This window comes from Malus domestica, chromosome 05 (assembly GCF_042453785.1).
Source record: "Malus domestica chromosome 05, GDT2T_hap1".
In the NCBI taxonomy this organism is placed as follows: domain Eukaryota; kingdom Viridiplantae; phylum Streptophyta; class Magnoliopsida; order Rosales; family Rosaceae; genus Malus; species Malus domestica.
The window spans coordinates 30,351,824-30,375,143 of record NC_091665.1 but is presented as its reverse complement, the minus strand read 5'-3'; the positions used below and the strand labels follow the sequence as shown (position 1 = coordinate 30,375,143).

The following is a 23,320-nucleotide window of genomic DNA, read 5'->3' as shown; positions in this document are numbered from 1 at the left end:
GCTGTTTCGGGTTTCCCTTTCCATCAAATTGCATGAACTTTGGTGGTTGATAACCCCTCGGCATCCTTAAGGCGTCGATCTTCTTTGAATACGGCTTTGAGTACAACCCGGAGGTATTTGAGATCCCTTCGTATTGTGCCTTGATGGTGTTGGTGATCATCTCTTGCAGCTGCTGGATAGAAAGAGATCCCATGAGTGCCGCTGCTTGGTCTGGCTCTGGCTTCGCATCGTTTTTCTCCACCTGAGGCTCATCTTCTGGGTTAGGGTTCTCGTCGTCCTGTGGTTCCAGTCGGCTGACGAGTGCAGCGATTTGCAAGTTTTTTTCTTCCACAGTTCGGGTTAGCCTTGCGATTGCTTCATTCATCTGAGCTAGTTGTTCTTCAACGGAGGTAACGCCGATAGTCATGACTTGTGCGACTAATAGACGTGACTTTCCTTTAGACATCCAGGATGCTGATGAAGAACGTCGTTGGCTGCTTTGAGATGTCATCTTATGTGCCTCAGCATTATGCTTCGGTGTCCCCAGCGAGGTCAGGTTGATGACAGACTCGCACCTTGGATGCTCCCCTTGCTCTTTTAGCGGCACCAATTTTGAAGTGGCATGTTGAGGAGCGGTTGTGGCGCCAATGGATTGTCCGTTTGCGGCAGAAGTGCTTAGGATCTTTCCCTCTGTGGTTGCAAGAACGGCTTGTCCCTTGCTTGATGCCATTGACTTTGAGTGTGCTTGGATTCCTTGAACGGAGAAAGAGATGAGAGGTAGAGATTGTCCCACCGGGCGTGCCAATTTGTGAACACGGAAAATTCCTGAAACGAATGAGACAAGAACGAACGTGCACAAACAAATATTTGTATTTGATGGTTTTGGGTTACAATCTCTCTCTATTTTGATCCTCTGATTCGATCTCCGTAAGATGTTGATTTGTGGGATGTGCGATTGATCCAAGGGCCGTCGAGGCTTGATCTTGGATGAACGAGGATGAACGGATCTTCAAGGGCTTTTGGGCTTGATCTTGAAGAATGGTGATTAACGGATCTTCAAGGGCTTTTGGGCTTGATCTTGAAGAACAGTGATGAACGGATTTTCGAGGGCTTTTGGGCTTGAACTCGAAGAACAGTGACGAACGAATCTTCGAGAGCTTTTGGGCTTGAACGGATCTTCGAGGGCCTTTGGGCTTGATCTCGAAGAACAGTGATGAACGGATCTTCAAGGGCTTTTGGGCTTGATCTTGAAGAACGGTTGGATGTGTGGATTTGTCGACGTTGTTGATCCAAATGGCCGTTGGGGCTTGATCTTGGATGAACGGATGATGAACGATGGTGCTTTCTTCAAGGGCCGTCGGGGCTTGATCTTGAATTGGTGGATGGTTGATCCAAGGGCCGTCGGGGCTTGATCTTGGAAGAACGATGAACGAAGAACGAAGAACACTTTCTTCAAGGGCCGTCGGGGCTTGATCTTGAATTGGTGGATGATTGTTGATCCAAAGGGCCGTTGGGGCTTGATCTTGGAAGAACGATGAACGAGGAATGAAGAACGCTTTCTTCAAGGGCCGTCGGGGCTTGATCTTGAAGGTGGATGATTGTTGATCCAAGGGTCGTCGAGGCTTGATCTTGGAAGAACGATGAACGAAGAACGAAGAACACTTTCTTGATTCTTCGGGAACCTGGATGCTTGAGAGCTTCGGAGTTTCAGAGCTTCAGAGCTTCAAGGTGTAATATGAATTGGTTCCCCCCTAAATGAATGAAATGGGCTTGTATTTATAGAAATTTCCAAGGCCTAATTTTGAATATAATATTCCAGATGAAATAAGTCGTTTCTGCCAGGTGTTGACACGTGTCCTATTTGATGACTTTTCCAACTCATTTCAATTTTCGTTGAGTCACACGCTACGTGTAAAATTTATGTAATACATGAGCGTTGACACTTTGATTTATCGGTCAATATTTACTTACCGAAATTTCGATGTCTACAGAAACCAAATAAAAGAGTACTCAAATGAAGATAAAATAAAATAAAACACACTCCCCATGAAAAATATGATTTTAACATCAACTAAAAGATCTTTAGGCACGCATAGGCATAGCGCCCGTAATAATAAAACGACATTTTGCATGCGCAGATGTGTGAGGAAAAGCTAGTATTTCATATTGAATTTTTTTATCCCATTCATAGAGCTTCGGAATATACATGAATGAAAATCTTCATTCCGATTTCCTACAGTTACATGCATGATTGATCTCTCATTGATGCTAAACCACCTAATTATTCTGACCACACACTAAGAATAATTTTCCCAACACCATGGTATTTCCTGGTTCGCATGTTAATTAAGTTTAGAGCATCAAAACATGGCTCCTCAAACTCCATGATTGTTTTGAAGCATTTGTAGCCAAATTATATAATGCTGTTTTTGAGCTGCACAGTGATGAAATATACAAATATATAGAATTAATCTTCACGATCATCATAGTTTATTGATTTTGTCCTTTAATGTTTTGACCTAATAAGTTGTCCGTCATCTACAGGTGTATATCTCGGTCATCTACAATATCTCGATCGGAATAGAGAGATGATATAAGATATGAACAATCATATAACATAACAAATGTTTTGAAATTTATTTTGTTTTGATATAAAAGTTGGGAAACAAGAGCATATAATATAAAAATAAAAATAAAGGCCAATGAGCTATATCTCAAGTGGCACTGTGGCACCACAAAGAAAAATAACAATTCTGCTAGCTTACAACCATATATAAATATAAATATATGGTTTTATTCCTACTAATTAAGTCCTCTTGTAGGACAAGGATTAATTAATTCCATCATATTACGTCTGCCAGTGATAATATTTCAAATCCTGTAATTCATCAAGATCATGCAAATATATCCCATCATCCTTAACCTTCCAAGTGCACTCCTGGAAACCACATGACTCGAGAAACGACTTGTCGCAATTGAAGAAGCGATAGTTGCCGCCATGACTCTTGGATTTGGAGTACTCCCAGCTTAACTTGCACCAGTACTCAGTTAAGACACATTTGTCATTGTGGAAACGTACGGTGAAACGATCACCGCTGCTGATCCAATGGCTACCCAAGTCTCCTCCGCCATTGGATTTGCAATGGACCTTCAAAATGGTGGCGGTGCCACTCAACTCGTTTCGAATTTGCACAAGGTAGTTGCCAGAATGAGGACCAACAGGGGCAACGGAGGACGGAGAAGACATAACAAATGTTGAGATTGCAAGTAACAAGTAAATGGTGTGGCTTAAGAAGGCTCTCATCATGGTTTGGAAATTGGGATTCCTAGTTCAGAATGTGAATATGCATATTCTTCTCAGAAGCTTTTTTTATAGGCACATATACATTAATGGTTAAGACTTAATGAGTGTGGCAGGTGGAGATGAATTGGGGTTTAATTAGAGAATTTGATTAGGTCAATTGGGTTTGGCAGCATGGTTTATTATGAAGTGCTGAAATTGTCGAATTAGTAAATAAGGCATCAAAAGAATAGTGAAAGAGAGGAATGAGTAGGTAACAGTTGTAACATAATATTAATAGAGAAACATTTTTGCTCACCATCATAAACTATGATGTATGCTCAACATACACCTCATCATCTGTCAAGCATCCTTTTATCTAATTTTAATGAATTTTAGTATCAAATCTTCATTTTCAACAGAAGTTACATGGTTGCAATAACACAGGCCCTCAACTATATACATCAGATCACTGTACATGGATCCCATGTATACTTCTGTTGATATTCTTTGTGCGGAAAATTATATAAAGTATATTCCATCATTTGTGCAAGGAAGGTCTACACAGGAAATTCTGGGATCTTTTAACTTGGGAATGGCGTGGCATTGAGACTGCTTACATAGCTTAGGTAAAACATCTTAAAAAAAGCGATATTGTTCGCAGTTCAACCTAAGACACTTTTGCATTCATCCGTTTTCATTCACTAGTAACATTGTTCTTGTTTTGGTTATATTGCTTTAACAGTTCCAAATTATCGTTCTTGGATTCACAATGGATACTAATATGCACAACTACAATGGAACATAAGGCGTTTAGTTTGAATTAATATAACTTCTCACTTTTCTCCTTAGACTACGAGTTTTATCCTACTTTGGTTTTATCATAGCCAGGTTTTGTGAGGTTTGCTACTTATGCATTTATCTGTTTATTTATTAGACTCGCATTCGCTCATTGTGCCGACTAGACGAGATGACTTCATCAACTATTTTTACATCATTATATAAAGACCTGATGCATTATTTACTTGAGTATTTACACACTCAAGGGGAGTAATGCAATCATAATTCTATTAGAAGTGTGATTGTGTAAATTATAGTAAGATTATGTGTAGGAGATTCTACAATATCTTTTAGATAGTTACCTAGTGTAAATGTATTACTTGGAGAACAAGGATTTTCTCTCTCCCTTATTAGTACATAAATAAAAGTACAAGGAATGAAAAATATCACACACAAAAATCTTCAAGCCCTTCTCTTCTCTGTTTGTCTGGCATTGAGCCTTTACCTCTCTTTTTCCTTAGTAAATTAGGCCAACAACAGAAAATCATTAGTTCTCACTAATTTTATGAAAATTTGAGAAGTAATGAATTAATTACATTTAATGGATGGCAGAAAGTTTATTCGAAATTTTAAGAAAATAGTAAAATAGTGACATGTCATGTTTTAAATGCAAATATGTTGATGTGTAGAGAGTCAAAAGATTTTGATTCAAAATTTAAAATCAAATAAGTTTTCACGATATTAGTAGCTACGGATTGCATTCCAATTTCTCCAAATATAAATGTAGTATATATGAATGTGTTTATGTTAGAAAATCTGGTTCAAAATCTCTAATTTTCTGGCTTAAAATAACCATTAATTAATCCTGAAAAATATAAGATAATTAATCAAGATGGTTAAAAAAATGGAATTTTAACGAAAAGCTCCTGGTACCGTTAATTTTAACGAAAAACCACATTTTTACACTAAAAAGTCAATCATGATACTATTCATTTTACCCTTTATTTTGTCTTTATCGTTAAAACTCAAAGTTTTCAAAACCATTTTCATTAGTTTTCCTTAAAAATAATCTCATTCATTGAAATTTTTTTGTCGAAATTTCTTTCACCGAGTAGAAAATTCAGCATAAGCCCTTCTCTTCTCTGTTTGTCTGCCGCCGACCCTCTACCTCTCTTTTTCCTCAGTAAAATAAGTTAACCACAGAAAGTGATTTGTTCTCACTAATCTTATGAAAATATGAGAAGTAATGAATTAATTAGCTATGTTAAGAATTTGACATGTATACTCTAAAAAACAAATCATCAGATGCATATATAGGTACTATAATCAGTAAATGTAATACATGTACTCTTCACATAATTTCTTGAGCTCTCTTCTTTTGAATCAGAATGCAGAGGAATTTGACAACTAAATTCCTTTACACCATGCATAGAGCATAACTACGGAAAGTACAAATAAAAACATTTGTAACAGATTTATTGTTGCGAGAATGGAGAAAAATACATATCAGAAATTCCAAATGTTTGGTTTGATAATCATAAGCTTCACCTTCTACCACCCCGGCTCCCATTTGTGAATCAACTCATCACGTTTTTCAGGAATAACTCGTATATAAAACCCATCATCCTTTGCAATCCAAAAGCATTCCTTATAGTTGCATCTGTAACGCAGCCAATTATGTTTACTCTCCTCCCAATACACATCGAACGCCGTATGCTCATGGTCCGTGCGCGTGTAACACCAATACAGCGTCGTCCCGAAGAAGTTCGGCTTGAAGCTCCAAGTGATCTCAGCCCCAGGTGCTATGGTACGGTTTCCGATATCGTCATTCTTGGACTGACAATGGGCGAACAATGTTTTTCCGGCTCCCAAGTTATTTACCACGTGTACATGCCATCTACCAGGACGAAGCTCCCAATTGTCTTCATGGAAATTTGCTAGGCATGGAGCACTTAGGGCTAGTGCTGCACACACAAAGAGAAACGCATGACGATTGAAATCATTCATTGTTTCGCAGATTATAGGTAATGTTGGACTCGTTTTCTTCTTGTATACATATACATATATATAAGCTATACATACTATTTATTTAAATTATAAACCATAGGATGTGATTATTGATGATTGAATTATTACTTAAAAGTTTGTTTAACGTGCTTATTTTGTATTGTTAACACATTATATGATTGACAAATATGGTATAAAAAGAAATTTACCTAGCATTTTCCTAAACTGGCGAAATTGTGGTCCATTAAATTATGGGTTTTTTCTACGTTTTTTCAGTTATGAAAAATCTTTACCTCTTTTCCGGCTTTGCACAATTTCAGAAAAGGGAGCAAATTAATTAGATTGCACTATGTGTTTTATTTTTGCACTTAATCCCATTTTATAGTTTTATTTTTATTTTTTATAGAAGCTTCATTATACTCATTAGAAAAGATTATTTTTAAATTAATTCCTTAAACTAAGATTAAAAATTAAATTCATCCCTTAACCTATGTCCATGTTAGCATGCATATTCCACCTCATATTTTATTTGGTATGTTTATGATAACTTACTACCATATACTGCATAAGGACAACAACTATCATACATTGTATAAAGACAACCACTATTTGTTTCACAACAGAAACTTATTTACTCATAAAAAAATGGTTTACACACATTCATTTTACCACTAATTTATACATGCCATATTGGGTGAAAATGAAATAAGTACCAAAAAAAAAAATTGTTTTGTAAGAAAAAAAAAAATTGTTTTGTAAGAAAAAAAAAAATTATTTTGCTTGGTGCCAAAGTATATTTAATGCAAGAGTTCTATTATGTTGAAGCTAGGGGTAGGCATGGGTCTGACCCAAAATTGAAGATATCGGACCAGAATACACCTATTTGGTTATAAAAAGAGGTAGGGCAAGATGGATCGTATTAATTTAAAAATGGAACTGGATCTAATACGGCCATTTTTTAAACCAAACCTTATTGATTTTATCCATCTAATTTTGTATTTTAACACATTGAATATTAAATGTTCATTGAATTTTAATTCCATACATCATATGCCACATTGTATATCACAAAACGTAGTAAATGTTAATTACTCTTATAACATCTCACATCGTCCAGAGGAGTGGATCTTATAAGCCTTATATCTATATTCTCATCTATACCTAGCACGAGGTCTTTTGGGAGCTCACTGACTTCGGGTTCCATTGGAACTCTGAAGTTAAGCGAGTTCGCGTGAGAGCAATCCCAGGATGGGTGACCCATTGTGAAGTTTTCGTGTGAGTTCCTAGAAACAAAACCGTGAGGGCGTGGTCGGGGCCCAAAGCGGACAATATCGTACTACGGTGGAGTCGAACCCGGGTTGTGGTGGGGGCCCGGGCCGGGATGTGACAATTTGATATCAAAGCCAATCCCTGGCCGGAAGTGTGTTGACGAGGACGTCGGGCCCCTAAGGGGGATGGATTGTAACATCCCACATTGTCCTAGCACGAGGCATTTTGGGAGCTCACTAGCTTCGGGTTCCATTGGAACTCCGAAGTTAATGAATAACATATTCCCCTTTTATCAATGAATATCGTACTTTCTTTAAAAAATATATATATAACTTGACATTTGACACTAAAGTCATATATGATTCCCAAATATGACTTTTAACTCTAAATATTTTTGGTGCGATATAAATTTCACATAATTATTTGGTTGTCTGCTTTATTACATAATAATTAAGGGCAGTACTTTGCATCTTCCTTTATATGTGATGCATAGTTATACATAGTGCAAATTAAAACATGCTCATGATTAATAAATTTAATCATGACGATTAAGCCTCAAAGTACTTAATTACCACCCTGGTTCCCATTTAAGCTGAAACTCGTCACGACTTTCAAGAATGACTCGTAGATAAATCCCATCATCTTTAGCAATCCAAAAGCACTCTTTATAGTTGCATCTGTAGCGAAGCCAACTGTGGTTACTCTCTGGCCAAAACACCTTAAAGGAAGCGTACTGGTGGTCGTTGTGCATGTCGCACCAGTACAACGTACTTCCAGAGAGGTTCTCTCTGAAACTCCAATTGAATTCATTCCCAGCTGAAATGTCTCGAATTCCGAGGTCATCATCTAGGGATTCACAATGAGCTACCAATGTTCTTGAAGCCCCCATTTGATTAACAACATGCAAAGTATATTTAAGCAGTGGAAACCCCTGTCGTTGGATTTCCCGAACATGGGTGGCTCAAAGCTAGTAATGCTGCAAACAGAGAGAAAACCACATAATGTGGTTTGAATTTGAAAGCAGTACTCATTGTGTTGCAGTGTTTGGCTACCTCATTTTCTTCTTCGTTTATATAGCCAAATTCTGGTATGAATCACTTGGAAGTTTGTACTATTCATTTAATTATTTAAGCAGTTACGTCCTCCTTTTGTGCGTTGGAAAACATGCATAGAAAAATAAGTTGTTGGCACTCTCATAAACTTCTTTGACTCCATTAAAGTTCGTATGGAAAATTTGGTTACAGTCTTTGGTTACTTGCTATTCGTCATTGTCTTTTCATTCAAGACCTATGTTAAACATGATACAACGTATTAAGGTTAAAATTAATATTTCTAAGAATGATTTTCTACAACTAGCATTCACAAGATTTATTTGTTTCCATCCAATTTAGGTTCTTCTTAAACACGAAATCGATACATTATAAGCTCTGATAGCATGAAAACATTCACCATGATGCATGATCTTCTAATTTATCTTTCCTTTATATATTGCCTTATATTGCATATATTGTTTAATATGTATATATATATATCATGTTCATCCATACACAATATTATGTTATGTTTTTTTTTTTATTGGATATTGCTATGGTGAATTGTGTTAGTACAAAGAAAAGAAGAAAATTAAAGCAAAATTCGGTTTTTTTTTTTTCTTTTCAAGAAACTCACTGAGTCGCGGCTCAAAGCAACGCCAAGTTGCCAAGTCAGTGGAGCTAGCAGCTTCTGGCCCCAACACCCAGTGAAACGAAAACATTTCAGTCATCCCCTTCCTCTAGCCTGTGCACCTCGATGTAATCAAGAACCACCGTGCCTGAAGCCGTGTCTCATCACCAATTCTCGGTGATTGAACGATAGTGGTGACGCCATTAGTCGTCCACCATGGTCCATTAGAACAAATGTGTAGAAAATACTTTGTTACTTTATTCATCGTATAGGTTTACTACTAAATTCTAAAGATTACAGATCATATTCCTACCTAGGACTCCAAGAATATTACATTAAGATTTTGAGTAAGGATGACACCGCATAAATCAAGAAATGATCTAAATTTTGTAGTCATTTAGTACTATAGTCTAGTGATATATATTTTTTTCACTTATAATGAGAGGTCTTAAGTTCTTGTCGAATGTGAGTTTGAGCCAAATTATTTTGGCAGACCCATAATGTGGCTTAGCATGAGTTCCCAACCCCTTTAGTGTAAATATATTGTTGTATTAAAAAGAACTATGATGCCATTTAGAACTACAGTCTTTTAGTATTTCTTCACTTGTAAGTGAGAGATTTTATATTCGATTCTAGACGAATTCGAAACAAATTATTATGGCTAAACTCTTTATAAAATTATCTCACTCCACCACCACTTAGTATAATATATTATCAAATATATTAAAAAAATGTGATAAGGCAATGCATTTAAATTAGATAATTAAATAAACTTACCATTTATTCTCTCATATTAAATAATATTAATTATCTTTAATATCCCATTATTTTCTTAATTATCTCATTAAACTACCTGCACCCATAGAAAAAGAAAAAAGAATAATATGGACTGAAAAAAGATGGTTTGCTTAGGTTCTGAATATTTGATTTTTTTCTTTCTGAAAATTAATTAATGCATACATTAATCATGTTTGTCTCTCAACGTGGCTCATGAAGACTCATAAAATCGTTGATGAATTCAAGAGCTTGGGTCCTTATGCAAGTTCGGGAAAGGGTGAGTCCGCCAACATTTGAGTGAGCCACCCAGTTGTTGCTCACGTGGGATAATTTTGAAAGGGGTTAAAGCCTGTACTAGACTTACATGGGTAAACAAAACGGAGGTGTATTCAATTGAGATTTTAAGGGATTTTAATTTTTTTAATAAATCGAGGGGTATTCAATCAGGATTTTAAGTGATTATTTGAAATTCAAGGTATATTCAATTAGAATTTTAAGATAATTGATTAAAATCCTTAGAAATCCGGGTGTATTCAATTAGAATTTTAGAGAAGTTTATAACATTTCAGGTGTATTCAATTATAAATTAATTTTAAAGAATTTGAGAAAGTTGAAGAATTAGAGGGAATTGGAGAGATTTTGTAGTGTATTTTAAGCATCCACAAATCTCACATCTTCCTATGAGATTTCGAGAGAATTGAATCAAAATTTTATATGGAATCTCTACAAATCAATTAAACTCCATAAAAATCTACAGATTTATAAATTCATTAAAGTCTCTCAAATTCTCAATTGACTAAAACCCCCAAAAACATACAATTTAAGCATGTGATGATGGTTCCAAGTGCTGAATTACTTTGATAAATAGAGTCTTTCTTTTTATTTTATTGTGTTTTGATTTTAAACTCGCATTACATGAATTTTAGAAAGATTAGAGTAAATTATCTGATCATTTGTAAGGAAAAAACGTACGCATCAAATAATGTTTTGTTGTACACATTACATTAAGTTTATTTTTTCGTTTTGAAAATTTTCATTTATTTAAAGTGGTCAAATACCCAGGGGATGATGATCCATCTAGTGGTGGATTGCATTAAGAAATAGGATCTTCTTCTTTAATTCACTGCATTTTGATTTGAAACCCGCATCACTCTAACTTTTAGATAAATTAAAGTAAATTATCTTACCATTTGCAAAAACAAAACGTACACATCAGATAATTTTTTTTTGGGTCAAATACACATCCGATAATGTTTGATTGTACACATTATTTTAAGTTTTATTTTATTCATTTTGGAAATTTCATTAATTTTAATTGATCAAATACCGGGGAGGGAGAGAGACATCAGATTCAATTGCACTTACAAAAATTAAGATGTAATACAAAAACTATATAAACAAATAACAAAATAAAATATGTAACTATGCAAGAGATAACAACAAATCGAACAAGTAATGAGAAAATGTTTTATTATATCAACTTTGGGGAGCTTGAACAACCTCTCAACCATACATCAGATCACCATGGTTCCCATTTATACTTCTGAACATATTCTTTGTGCTTAATGATAAACAAGTATATTCCATCATCTGTTCCTCTCCACCTACAATCACTTTCTTCACACTCATCAGTTATTGCAGAGCTATATGCATCAAAACTTTTATGTCCTCCCGTCCACGACAGATTGCAAAAGAAAAGTGTAGTATCCCAAAAGTTCAACCTAAATTTCCATGAATATTCTTCATTCACTGAGACATCGTGACTTCCCAGATCGTCGTCCTTGGATTGACAATGGACATTAAGAGTCTCATTTGTCAACCCATTTATAACATGCACCCGCATCTTGTCGAAAATTGAATTTGAGACTTGGGTTTGGCACAGGCAGATAAGCAGGACAAGGAACAATAGGCATGGTTTCATTGTCCTCATATTGTTCTCTATACTTGGTTGCTGGGTTGAACATTTCTCGTTGTATAGGAGCTTAAATAGGCATTCATATTTCTTAGGCCTACGTGGGGATATCGACATTCCTTTTAGGGGTGTGCTATCCACACACCATTTTTAACTTCTCACACACCCCTTATTGATTTCTATCCCTTGATCTTCTTCAATTCATCCGATCCAAAGGCCGAAAATTAGAAAGGTGTGTGAGAAGTAAAAAGGGAAGTGTGGATATCACATCCTTTCCATTCAACTATTTACCACTAAACAGAAGGAAAAGGTTTACAATCTACATTCCCAAGTATTATATTATATTCATTGTTCGATTTCAATTTCTTACCACAAAAGAGAAGGAATTTTTTTTGCCTCTCTTCAGTTATGGAATTTTCTACCTCTTTTCCGGCTTTGCAAAATTTCAGAAACGAGAGAAAATTAATTAGATTCACTATGTGTTTATATTTAATGAATAAAAACTTATTATTTACTTCTTCGTCCAAATCCTTAAAGATTTCAGACTCCCATCTGTATGGGCCCGTTTGTTGGGCTGGGCGAAATTGGGCTTAGGAATATGATTGGGTTAGTAAGGATTTGTAAGAAAGAACTTGTAACTCGTGTATGAGAATATGTTGTATAACTCACTCTTATATTTTGACACAACAATGAACTTGTCTCAAGCTCATTTTAATTGGTCACAATCAAGGAAGAAAATATCGGTGATATCGGAAATATCGGTAGTTCGAAAACACGGAAATATCGATGGAAATATCGGTAAAATATCGATATCGATAAAAATTACATGGAAACCACGGAAATTGTAAGAAAAACTTGGAAATTTTTATTGAAACTTTGTAGGATGTTTATTTAGTCAATTATCTATTAGTTTATCACAAAAAATTGGAAGGAAATGCATTGCATGATGGATTTAACATTATCAAGTTGATTATATAGCGATCTGACAAACATTATGAGTGTAGAAAATATGTAGTAATTAATGAAAGAAGTCTAAACACACCATAATCATTTACATATAATGAATTAGTACAATATTTTACACTTTAGTACCACATAGAGTTCCTATGAGGTTCAAATTTGTCACTATCTTCATCATCTCTATGTGTAGAATGAGTGTATTGTGAAGAGTAGTTATCAAATGATAAATCCCCAAAATAGTTTTGCATGTAATTGTTAATATGCCACCCATATGGATCCGAGATTGGTTGAGGTTGTCCATAAGAAAAATCATTTGAAGATTGAGGCTGGGATTGATTCCATGAGTAGCTCGATTCCATCCCAACAGGAATGGGATATGAAGGGTAGGGAAATGGTTGGTTATGAGTATAACCATAGTTACTACTTCCCAATCCAACAGAGTCTGAAGTTCTAGATAACGAGTTATCTTCTTGACTTGACAAAATCCTTTTGCCTCTTTCTCTGCGAGTATAGTCCTTCCCTATGGCACCAATTCCTGGTCCTGCCCGCCTACTGCCATGGTCATCATCTTGTGTTGCATGCGTGAAATTTGCCTCACCAGTGAAGGGGCTCATATATCCGGGAGGTGGTGGTCCATAATAGTTTCCATATCCACCACCACTACCTCCAGCTCCACTACCTCCAGCTCCACTATGTCCTTCATCATTCCCACCTCCGGTGGTAGGTGAGTCTCCTGATCTTGTACTAGAGCTATCATTAGTATCAGCACGATGTTGTGGTTGTGTAGGATTAGAAAAAGGTGGAATTCCAGTGTTGCTTGGTCTTGGGTGCAAAAGTTCTTCGAAAGAGTCAGCGCTGCTAGATCCCACCTCCTCCTCTAATACTCTTTCTACATTTATCCCTTCATTACGTGCTTCTTCAGCAACTCTGGGAGCTGGGTTGCCTTCATCATCATCTAAATGAAGAGGTCTAATCCATTGAAAAAGTTGGTTACCCTCCGTATCATCATCTTCACCAACAATATCAAACACATCTAGTGGGTCACCACGGTCGACATGATCGATTTCTGCTTCCTTATCTCGAATTTGAAGCTTCATGTTGTAGTAGCAATAAACTAATTTTTCCAAGCTACTATGAGCCAACTTATTTCTTTGCTTTGTGTGGATGAGTGCAAATGTGCTCCAATTTCTTTCACAAGCAGATGAGGAAGCTGTTTGTGATAATACTTTTATTGCTAACTTTCTCACAGTTGGTGCATCGGTCCCATACATGATCCACCATTCAGCTACAATGAAAAATAATGTTGATAAGCCTAATAACTCCAACAAATTCTATTATAAACTTATAGTGAAATATGTTTATACTCACTAGGAGACATATTTGTTCGAGCAGCAACTGATGTTGGTTCTCCAAATGTTCTTCTTGCATCTTTAAACCATGTTAGCTGAATACAATAAATTGTGTTAGTTTAATCCAACAAAGTAATTATTATAATTTAAGTAATTGTGTACCTCATTTCCAAATTGGCCAACTGCTGGTGATGCAGGGTCTAATTTAGAGTATACATTATGTACAGCACGTATAAGGTCACCATCATCTCCAACACCGGGTCTGTATTGGTATCGGGGATTCAAATAATATGCTGTTCAAAGAAACACATACTCTAATAAGATAAATAATACTTATGCAACTAAAGAAATGAATTGCAAATTATGACATAATTTATACCTGCTGCATGCAAATCGTGGTATAATGTTTTATACCATCGGTCTTCAATTATTTTTACGACCCACCTTGCACCATGTTTTCTTTCCAATTCATCCTTCACTACACGCATCAACTCATATACTGCCCCCATAGTAGGATACACTTCTGTGTCAACGATCCGTAAAACTTTGTAAAGAGGTTCAAACACTTGACACACATGTTCTGTTTGACTCCAAAAAGCATGATCAAGCACTATACTTTCCACCATACGACCTGTATTTGAGCGGCTGAAATTGTGGTTGGCCCAATCGTCACTAGTGAATAGTTGCTTCAACCCTGCTTTCTTCTTGAGTAGGTTGTTTAATGCAATATAGTTGGTGGCGAATCGAGTGGTAGCTCGACGAATAATTTCTCCTCTGCAAAATTCACGCATCTTTGCCAACAACCAACCGTGATTGTAAATATAATTTGTGATCGTTCTAGCTCTTTTGACCACAGTAGCAACATTCTCTCTCTTCCCCATTGCCTCAAACATAAGATCAATACAATGTGCTGCACATGATGTCCAAAACACATTATGATGCTTCATTAACTTTTTTCCAGCTTTGACAAATGCAGAACCGTTGTCGGTCACGACTTGGACAACATTATGCTCTCCCACCTCCATGATTACATCCCTCAATAATTTGTAAATATACTTGTAATTCTTTATATGGTTTGAAGCATCAACAGACTTCAAAAAAATTGTCTTTCCCTTGGAGTATACCATGAAGTTGATGATAGATAATCTGGTCGGGCCGGTCCATCCGTCACACATGATTGTGCAACCATTAGTTTCCCACTTTGACCTCAACTTGTTAACATACTCGCCAATGTCTTTATACTCCATATCCAAATATTTGTTTCTTATCTCATAGGGAGTGGGAGGTTGTACTCCAACACCGGCCTGTTGACATCCCACTACCATATTTTTGAAATGATGTGATGATGCCTTCGCAGCAGGGACATTTTCATATATAAAGAACTTGCTAATTAGACGCCCCATTCCCTCCTTCACATTACCTCCCTTGAAATAACTCCAAACACTCTTTTGACGTGCGTTGGATGACTTATATAAACTTGGGGCTATTGGTGGTGTTGGTTGTGATTCTCTAAGACTGCCTCCCCGTCTCATTTGTGCACCACCACTTGTCCCGGAACCTTGTCCCCTATTAGGAATTTTATGAAGGTGTTCTCTTTCCCATGCTGACTGTTTGGAGGCACGTAATGCTTGTTTCAAACTGCGTCGTTCTTCAGGTCCCATGTCATCATCACATTCGTCCTCATCGTCATCATCATCATTGTCAACCGCTTGGCCATAGACTTCTCCCCGTAGCCCAGCTCGAATATTTTCCATTCCTTGTGTCATCTTTTCCTTCTGCTGTTTTTTATTTTTTAATAATGTGCTGATGAATGCCTTCACTTCTGGGGGGACATTATCGCATCGTTGGACATTTTTTGATGGATCTAATCCACTAAGATGATACTTCAGTCGTGTCACTCCGCCACTCTTCATTACCCGACCACAATATTTGCAAATTGTGCCATGTTTGTTTCCGTCTATTGGGTCTCCATGTTCCCAAGCTGGATCACGTTTACTGGACATCTTAAACGTACCTATATTTATTTTTCATTAAAATTAGACAATTATTTTTTGATAAAAATAAGAGAACCTAAATAATAAAGTTATTCTACAGAAGAATTAAATACAAAGTAAAGAAAATGATTGTAAAAAGTTAAGTAATTATACAAATAATATGGAATAATAAAACCTAATATTAATGAATAATAATCCAATTTGATAATAATTCAATTTAATGAATAATAATCCAATTTGATAAAAAAAAATCCTAATATAAAACATGGTGATGAATAATAATCCAATTTGATAATAATCCAATTTAATGAATAATCCACCAATTTGATAAAAAAATTATCCTAATATAAAACATGGTGATGAATAATAATCCAATTTGATAATAATAATCCAATTTGATAATAATCCAATTTAATGAATAATCCACCAATTTGATAAAAAAAAAATCCTAATATAAAACATGGTGATGAATAATAATCCAATTTGATAATAATAATCCAATTTGATAATAATCCAATTTAATGAATAATCCACCACTTTGATAAAAAAATAATCCTAATATAAAACATGGTGATGAATAATAATCCAATTTGGTAATAATCCAATTTAATGAATAATCCACCACTTTGATAAAAAAATAATCCTAATATAAAACATGGTGATGAATAATAATCCAATTTGATAATAATCCAATTTAATGAATAATCCACCAATTTGATAAAAAAAAATTATCCTAATATAAAACATGGTGATGAATAATAATCCAATTTGATAATAATCCAATTTAATGAATAATCCACCACTTTGATAAAAAAATAATCCTAATATAAAACATGGTGATGAATAATAATCCAATTTGATAATAATCCAATTTAATGAATAATCCACCAATTTGATAAAAAAATTATCCTAATATAAAACATGGTGATGAATAATAATCCAATTTGATAATAATCCAATTTAATGAATAATCCACCAATTTGATAAAAACATTTCCTAATATAAAAGAATAATAATCCAATTTGATAATAAAAAAACCTAATATAAAAGAATAATAATCCAATTTGATAATAAAAAAATCTAATATTAAAGAATAATAATCCAATTTGATAATAAAAAAACCTAATATTAATGAATAATAATCCAATTTGATAATGAAGATGGTAAGGGAAATAAAATAATAAATAATATTAAACATATTAAAATTATCCTAGGGAATAATTATACAACATTACTTAATTACTTAAAACAATTAATATTAACATTACTTAATTACTTACAAAAATTAACATGCAAGTATTAATTACTTAAAAAGATTCACATACGAGTCCACACAAATTTATTTGTTGTTGTATAAATTACAATAATATAAATTTAAGTTTGTAAACTTACCTTAAATATTGAAGCCTTTGTGTTCAAGCTTTGGAATGGATCTGGAATGACTTTGAAAATGGTAAGGAAAATAAAATAATAAATAACATTAAACATATTAAAATTGTCCTAGGGAATAATTATACAACATTACTTAATTACTTAAAACAATTAATATTAACATTACTTAATTACTTACAAAAATTAACATGCAAGTAATTACTTAAAAAAATTAACATACGAGTCCACACAAATTTATTTGTTGTTGTATAAATTACAATAATATAAATTTAAGTTTGTAAACTTACCTTAAATATGGAAGCCTTTGTGTTGCTTGGCTATGGAAAGGATCTGGAATGGTTTTGAAAATGGTATGGGAAGAAGAATGTAAGTTAAAATTCGGTGAATGCCTCTGATACTCCACTGGATGAAAGAATGTAAGTATATAACAGACATTGACACTGTTTTGCATGTGAAAGACATTGACACTGTTTTGCATGTGAAAGACTGTCACACGCTTTCATTACGAAAGCAGTAGTATTTGTTGTGCATGTTCTGAAATTGCAAAAAGTTCTTTGGATCATTGGATCAGAGAGGTAGACATAGGTTTGGAATAATTTGGTTTTGAATAATTTGGAGCATTTGATGCTTTTTTTTCTTACACGCCATCACTCAGACAGTCAAAAAGACTGAAGAACTCACACTCCACCACACACACACTTCGAGACCCCCCCCCACCACACCACACACGCACACCACACACGTACACCACACACGGAGGTCTCTCTCTCGATCTTTCATTTCCCACTCCACTACCATATTCTCGAATCCTCTCAATCTCTCTCTGAGGTCGGTCTAAGCCATTGTTCTCACCGAGAACTTCTCAGTCTTCTCCCTCCCTTCCCCCTTCTCCAGTTCTTCCACACACACACAGAGACATCATCTCTCGATTCTCGATCCTCCTCGTCCGTGTCTCTGTGTCTCCCTGTCTCCCTCTGCTCCTCCCATCTCACCCGCCCTAAACCCAGCCGTCGACACCACTCCATAACCGCCTTCTAAACCACCTTGATCCATGGAGATCGACCAGAAATCATCGTAGTCCAAGCCATCGACACCACTGAGGAGCACGACCTTGTCCCAGCCGTCTTGGATTCGTGAGGAAGACGATGTTCCAGGCTCCTACTTCTCTTCTTCTCGACTTTTACTTTAAATTTTTGTAGAGATTTTAATTTTTCTGCATGTTGCACCTTTGTTGTACTGAAATTGATTTTAGGGATTTAGGAATTAGGGTTTCTATTTTTGTACAGATTACGATTTATCTGCATGTTGCTTGATTTTTGTATTGAAATCGATTTTAGGGATTTAGGAATTAGGGATTCAGTTCAGTTGCTTTGAATCCGAATTTGGGGATTTAGGGATTCGGTTCATTTGCTTTGATTTTTGTACTGAAATCGTTCTTCTCGGCTTGTAAACATGTTGATTTTTGTACTGAAATCGATTTTAGGGAATCCTGTATTGTAGATTCAGTTCATTTGCTTTGAATTAGAATTTGGGGATTTAGGGTTTCGGATTAATTGCTCCGGCTGTGTTATCCGATGAGTCCATACCAAATATCGCGATAGTTTCGAAAATATCGCGATATTATCGATATTATCGATAATATCGCGATATTCTGCCGAAAACAAGTTGGATAGTTACTAAAATATCGGGGTCCCAAAAAAACGATAATATCGGCGATATTTCGCCGATATTATCGATATTTTCTACTGTGGTCACAATGTATTCCATCTAGCCCACCAAACGAGGCCTATAAATTTTTATTTTGTAATTAATCCCACTTTATAATTTTTTAATAGAAAATTTCATTATAATACTTGTAAAAGATTATTTTTAGATTAAGATCTTAACTAAGATTAAAAATTAAATGTTATATTCTTTATGTTTAGGGTAGTGTTATTCACACACCTTTTTTTTACCACAACCTTGTTAATTTTTGTTTATTGATTTTTTTTAATTCATTCGATCCGATGGTTAGAAATTAAAAAAAGTGTGTGTGAGGTAAAAATAGATGTGTGAATAACACCACCCATGTTTTATCCTTTGATCTCTATATCAAATTTGAAGTTTTTAGCTGAGCTCCAGCTCGCCTTGTATAAGAAGCAAGGGAAAGCTAGATTGAGCTCGAAAAAAGTTAAATAAGCAGTACTTGACCATAGAGTGATACTCAATTTGGCTCGACTCTTTACAGCTTTAGATATTACAATCTTAAATAATGGATTGTATAAAAGTAAGGGCATTTAGATTTAAGGGCCTAAATAAAATTAATTTTTCATTATAACCCAGATGGTTTTATAAATTTGATTTAAATCCAATATTTAAAATTCATTACCACATTGCCACTCAGTATTACGGTATAATAATATTACTCTTCACTTTTAAATAAGAAGTCTTAGATTCGAATCTCGTGGATAGCGAATTTGATACCAAATTAGATTGTCTATTATGTAACTTAACCGAACTCTTTCCTTTCTCCTTAGTGTAAAAATATGTCGTTGTACTAAAAAAAACAAAAAAAAATTCATTGCCGCATCATATTAAGTACCTTTGCCCGCATTTATTATTTTTTAATTTTTATACCTAGAATTCCGTACTTAAATCAAATCAAATTCAGCATTTTAAAATGAAAGATTCTTAATAACCACGAACTGGTGGCCCAATGGTAAATGACGGATTACGAGGCTTCCTTAAAACTAAAAACTGAAGGTTTCGGGTTCGAAATTCGCTGCTGGTGTGGAAGCTAGACTTGTGGCCAGGGAGAGGTTGAAATGCCTCTGTGAGTCTTTCTGGCCCCCGGAAGGAGTGGATAACCGTGGCTTGCCACTAGTTGTCCCATTTTTAAAAATAAAATAAAATAATGAGATATAAACTAATATATGATACAGACACAATACACGAAAGAATATTATAAGTGCATAAATATATATGGTTAGTGAGACTAAATTTTAAACCAAATTCTATAAACCAAATGATATGGTAGTTGATGATTAGATTATTACTTACGTGTTGATTAATGTGTTTATTTCTTACTGTGACACATTTTTGGTTTACAAATTTGGTCTCTCTAGTATTATCCAATATATATAGGTTCGTATGTATAGATACGCAAAAGATAGGTGCACATAGGTACATAAATACATATAGATTCAAGTGTATAGATATGCAAATATACACATAGGTGCTTATATGTCGATACATAAATATATATAGATTTAATTGTTTGAGTACAAAAAATATATATGTATATATGTGCATATAAATATATATGTACGCAACTATATGTGAGAAAAGAAGTGTGTTCCACACGGCACGTTCTAGAGTCGATTTCTAGAGCTGGTGAACTATACGATGGTGACCATAGAATAGAGAGGTTGAAATGCCTCTGTGAGTCTTTCCGAATCCTGAAAGAATGGATTACTGTGACAAAGGCACCAACTAGTCCCCTTTTTGAAAGAAAAAAAAAACTATTTTTTTATAAATACAAATATGATACTAATCAATAGCACAATTTACTTATTTATTGGTATTGAATGCAAATTAAAGTAAAAATCTTCTCTTTTTTAATACTCAAAATAAAACAACATAAAAGTCAATAGCTATTCGCTTGAATTTAGGTGGTATATATAGGAAATGTTGAGGTGGATATAAAGTCAAAGGATGAAAATCAATATTTAATCTCACACTCAACTTTTTTGAAAAAAATAATCTTATTTAAAGATTACAATCTAATTTCCTATAAAAATAAAACTGAAACGGGATAATTATTTAGAATGATAACAGAAAAAAAAAAAAAAAACCACGATTGTGGTATGCTTTTTTTATTTTATTTTATTTTTACATCAAGGCATACATCAGAAGGAAAAAAAATAATTGAATTATCTGATGGGAGCTGAATCACAACCCCCACGCCAAAAAAAAAAAAAAAAAATTGTTACGTACACTCTAAATACCAGGATATGCATACCAACGTACATATTTGTTTATAGGAATGTCTTGCAAATATATTCCATCTTCCCTAACATCCCAATTGCACTCTCTGAAATCGCACCATTTGAGAAATGAATAGTCACAACCAAATACGTGGTAGATGCCGAGAGGAACGTTCGATCTTGATATATGGCACTCCCATGATGTTATGGCCAAAATACTGGTGTGGAAACTGATAGTGAAACTCTCTCCATTCCGGACTGATTTCTCACCCAAATCATCGTCCATTGATGAACATTGGAGCTTCAACATGTTGTTCCCACTGAAGCCATTTCGAATATGTATTTTGTAGTCACCAAAATAATAGGGAAAAAGATTGAAAGCATTACATTGGGCAGCCATGGCTAATAATGTCATTGCAAGTAACAGAATCGTGTAGCTGAAAAAGGTTCTCATGCTTTGATTCGATTTGTCTTATTATTTCATATGTATTATGGGTTTTTATAGGAAGAACAGATTTATATGTCAATTGTACGTTCATTAAGAGGTTATTGTAACATTTAATTGATCAGGTATAACTAGCAGAAGTAGTAACATGCGTAATAGATATTCCCATATATCACCACCTCCATAAATAGATTACAAGTACCAGATATATTTATTTGATGTTATTTGTAAACAGATAATTTAGGGAGATGGAACAAGCTTACAAGAATGAGGCCTCACAGCCAGGGACTAATGGGAAGAAGTATAGTGATGTTGGGGAAATTACAATTTGAATACAAAAAACATTGGGGAGGATGTTATTTGTAAACAGATAATTTAGGGAGATGAACAAGATTACAAGAATGAGGCCTCACAGCCAGGGACTAATGGGAAGAAGTATGGTGATGCTGGGGAAATTACAATTTGAAACAAAAAACATTGGGGAGGGAGTTTGAACATACGACCTCAATTAAGTATCTACTTGGTTAGTAACTCAATTTTTTTGTTGACACAACAATACTTTACATAAAAAAGAATGGGGGTATATATAGTACGTCTAAACCACGTAATAAATTCACCACAATAATGCAGTATTGAACTCAACATTAATTCTTAAAACAAAAAGAAAGTAATGTTGTTTGCACAAATGGGCGTGGGCACTGTTGCTATAGTGCATACATCTTTCTATTCGAATTCCAATCTCCCTCTTTGTACGTAGTTAAGATTTTTAAAGTATGATCTGGCGCGCTTACATAAAAAATTGTAGTTCTATTTTAAGCACATTATACATATACTAAAACCCAAACTTAAGTGCACTGTTCACGGGCAGTGTGTAGATAAAAATGCCCCTCAATTTGTTTGTTAAGCCAAAATTTTGCCAACTTTTCCATAGTAAAAGGACAGCCCTGCCCTCGAAGGCCACGCGTTGTTTCTCTCCCGTTTCAATTTATTTGGATGCTTCGGTGCTCTTTCCTCTTTTCTTTATTGTTGTTGCCGTTCTCACCCATTTTGGGATTAGCTTTCTTTATCTCTCAAACCCTAATTTTTCTCCCTTTCTGATCTCGTCTCTCTTTGCTCGCGCCGATCAGTCGAACTGTAAAAATTTAGTCTGCGTGTTGTCGTTGTCACTGGTTGCTATAAAAAATAATTTGGTTTGCTGACGCGGGGTACTGCAATAGCCAGAATTACTGGGTGTTCGAGCGAAGATTTCTCCGGAGAGGGCTTCTCGACTCTTAGCACAGCTCCCCAAGGGATTGGCACTTTGGATGTATAATCGGGCTCTTATTTGCTGATGTGCTGCAAGAGAAGAATATAGTTAGTTTTGAAATGTGCCTTTATAGGGCCTTAAATATAGGCATTGAGGCTCACAATCAAAACTAACTCATTGCTAGGCGTGCCACTACTATCTTAGTATAACAGATGTAGAACAAGTATGTTTAGTCGATTACTTGCGCCCCAAGTTGCTCGGACTTCTTGTTATCAAAGGATTGTCGTGGATGAGTGAAGTCCA

The 23,320-nt window shown here is 35.0% G+C and overlaps 4 protein-coding genes across 4 annotated transcripts; all 4 read right to left on the bottom strand.

The window, feature by feature from the left end:
• Nucleotides 1-2,827: 2,827 nt before the first annotated feature.
• On the bottom strand, nucleotides 2,828-3,286 carry LOC103409208 (S-protein homolog 24-like). Its single transcript, XM_008348023.1, has one exon. It carries the CDS (start codon nucleotides 3,284-3,286, stop codon nucleotides 2,828-2,830), a length of 459 nt encoding a protein of 152 aa, XP_008346245.1.
• Nucleotides 3,287-5,590: 2,304 nt separating this feature from the next.
• LOC114825133 (S-protein homolog 1-like) lies at nucleotides 5,591-6,046 on the bottom strand. The gene has a single exon (XM_029103497.1). The coding sequence runs from the start codon at nucleotides 6,044-6,046 to the stop codon at nucleotides 5,591-5,593; it is 456 nt and encodes a 151-aa protein (XP_028959330.1).
• A 1,837-nt stretch (nucleotides 6,047-7,883) lies between these two features.
• LOC114825132 (S-protein homolog 1-like) lies at nucleotides 7,884-8,204 on the bottom strand. The gene has a single exon (XM_029103496.1). It carries the CDS (start codon nucleotides 8,202-8,204, stop codon nucleotides 7,884-7,886), a length of 321 nt encoding a protein of 106 aa, XP_028959329.1.
• Nucleotides 8,205-12,743: 4,539 nt separating this feature from the next.
• Nucleotides 12,744-15,036, bottom strand: LOC139196495 (uncharacterized). The gene is made up of 4 exons (XM_070822560.1): nucleotides 14,355-15,036; nucleotides 14,138-14,268; nucleotides 13,995-14,070; nucleotides 12,744-13,911 (listed from the first exon to the last, which is right to left on the bottom strand). The coding sequence occupies exons 1-4, from the start codon at nucleotides 14,998-15,000 to the stop codon at nucleotides 12,752-12,754; spliced, it is 2,013 nt and encodes a 670-aa protein (XP_070678661.1). The 5' UTR covers nucleotides 15,001-15,036; the 3' UTR covers nucleotides 12,744-12,751.
• Nucleotides 15,037-23,320: the final 8,284 nt, after the last annotated feature.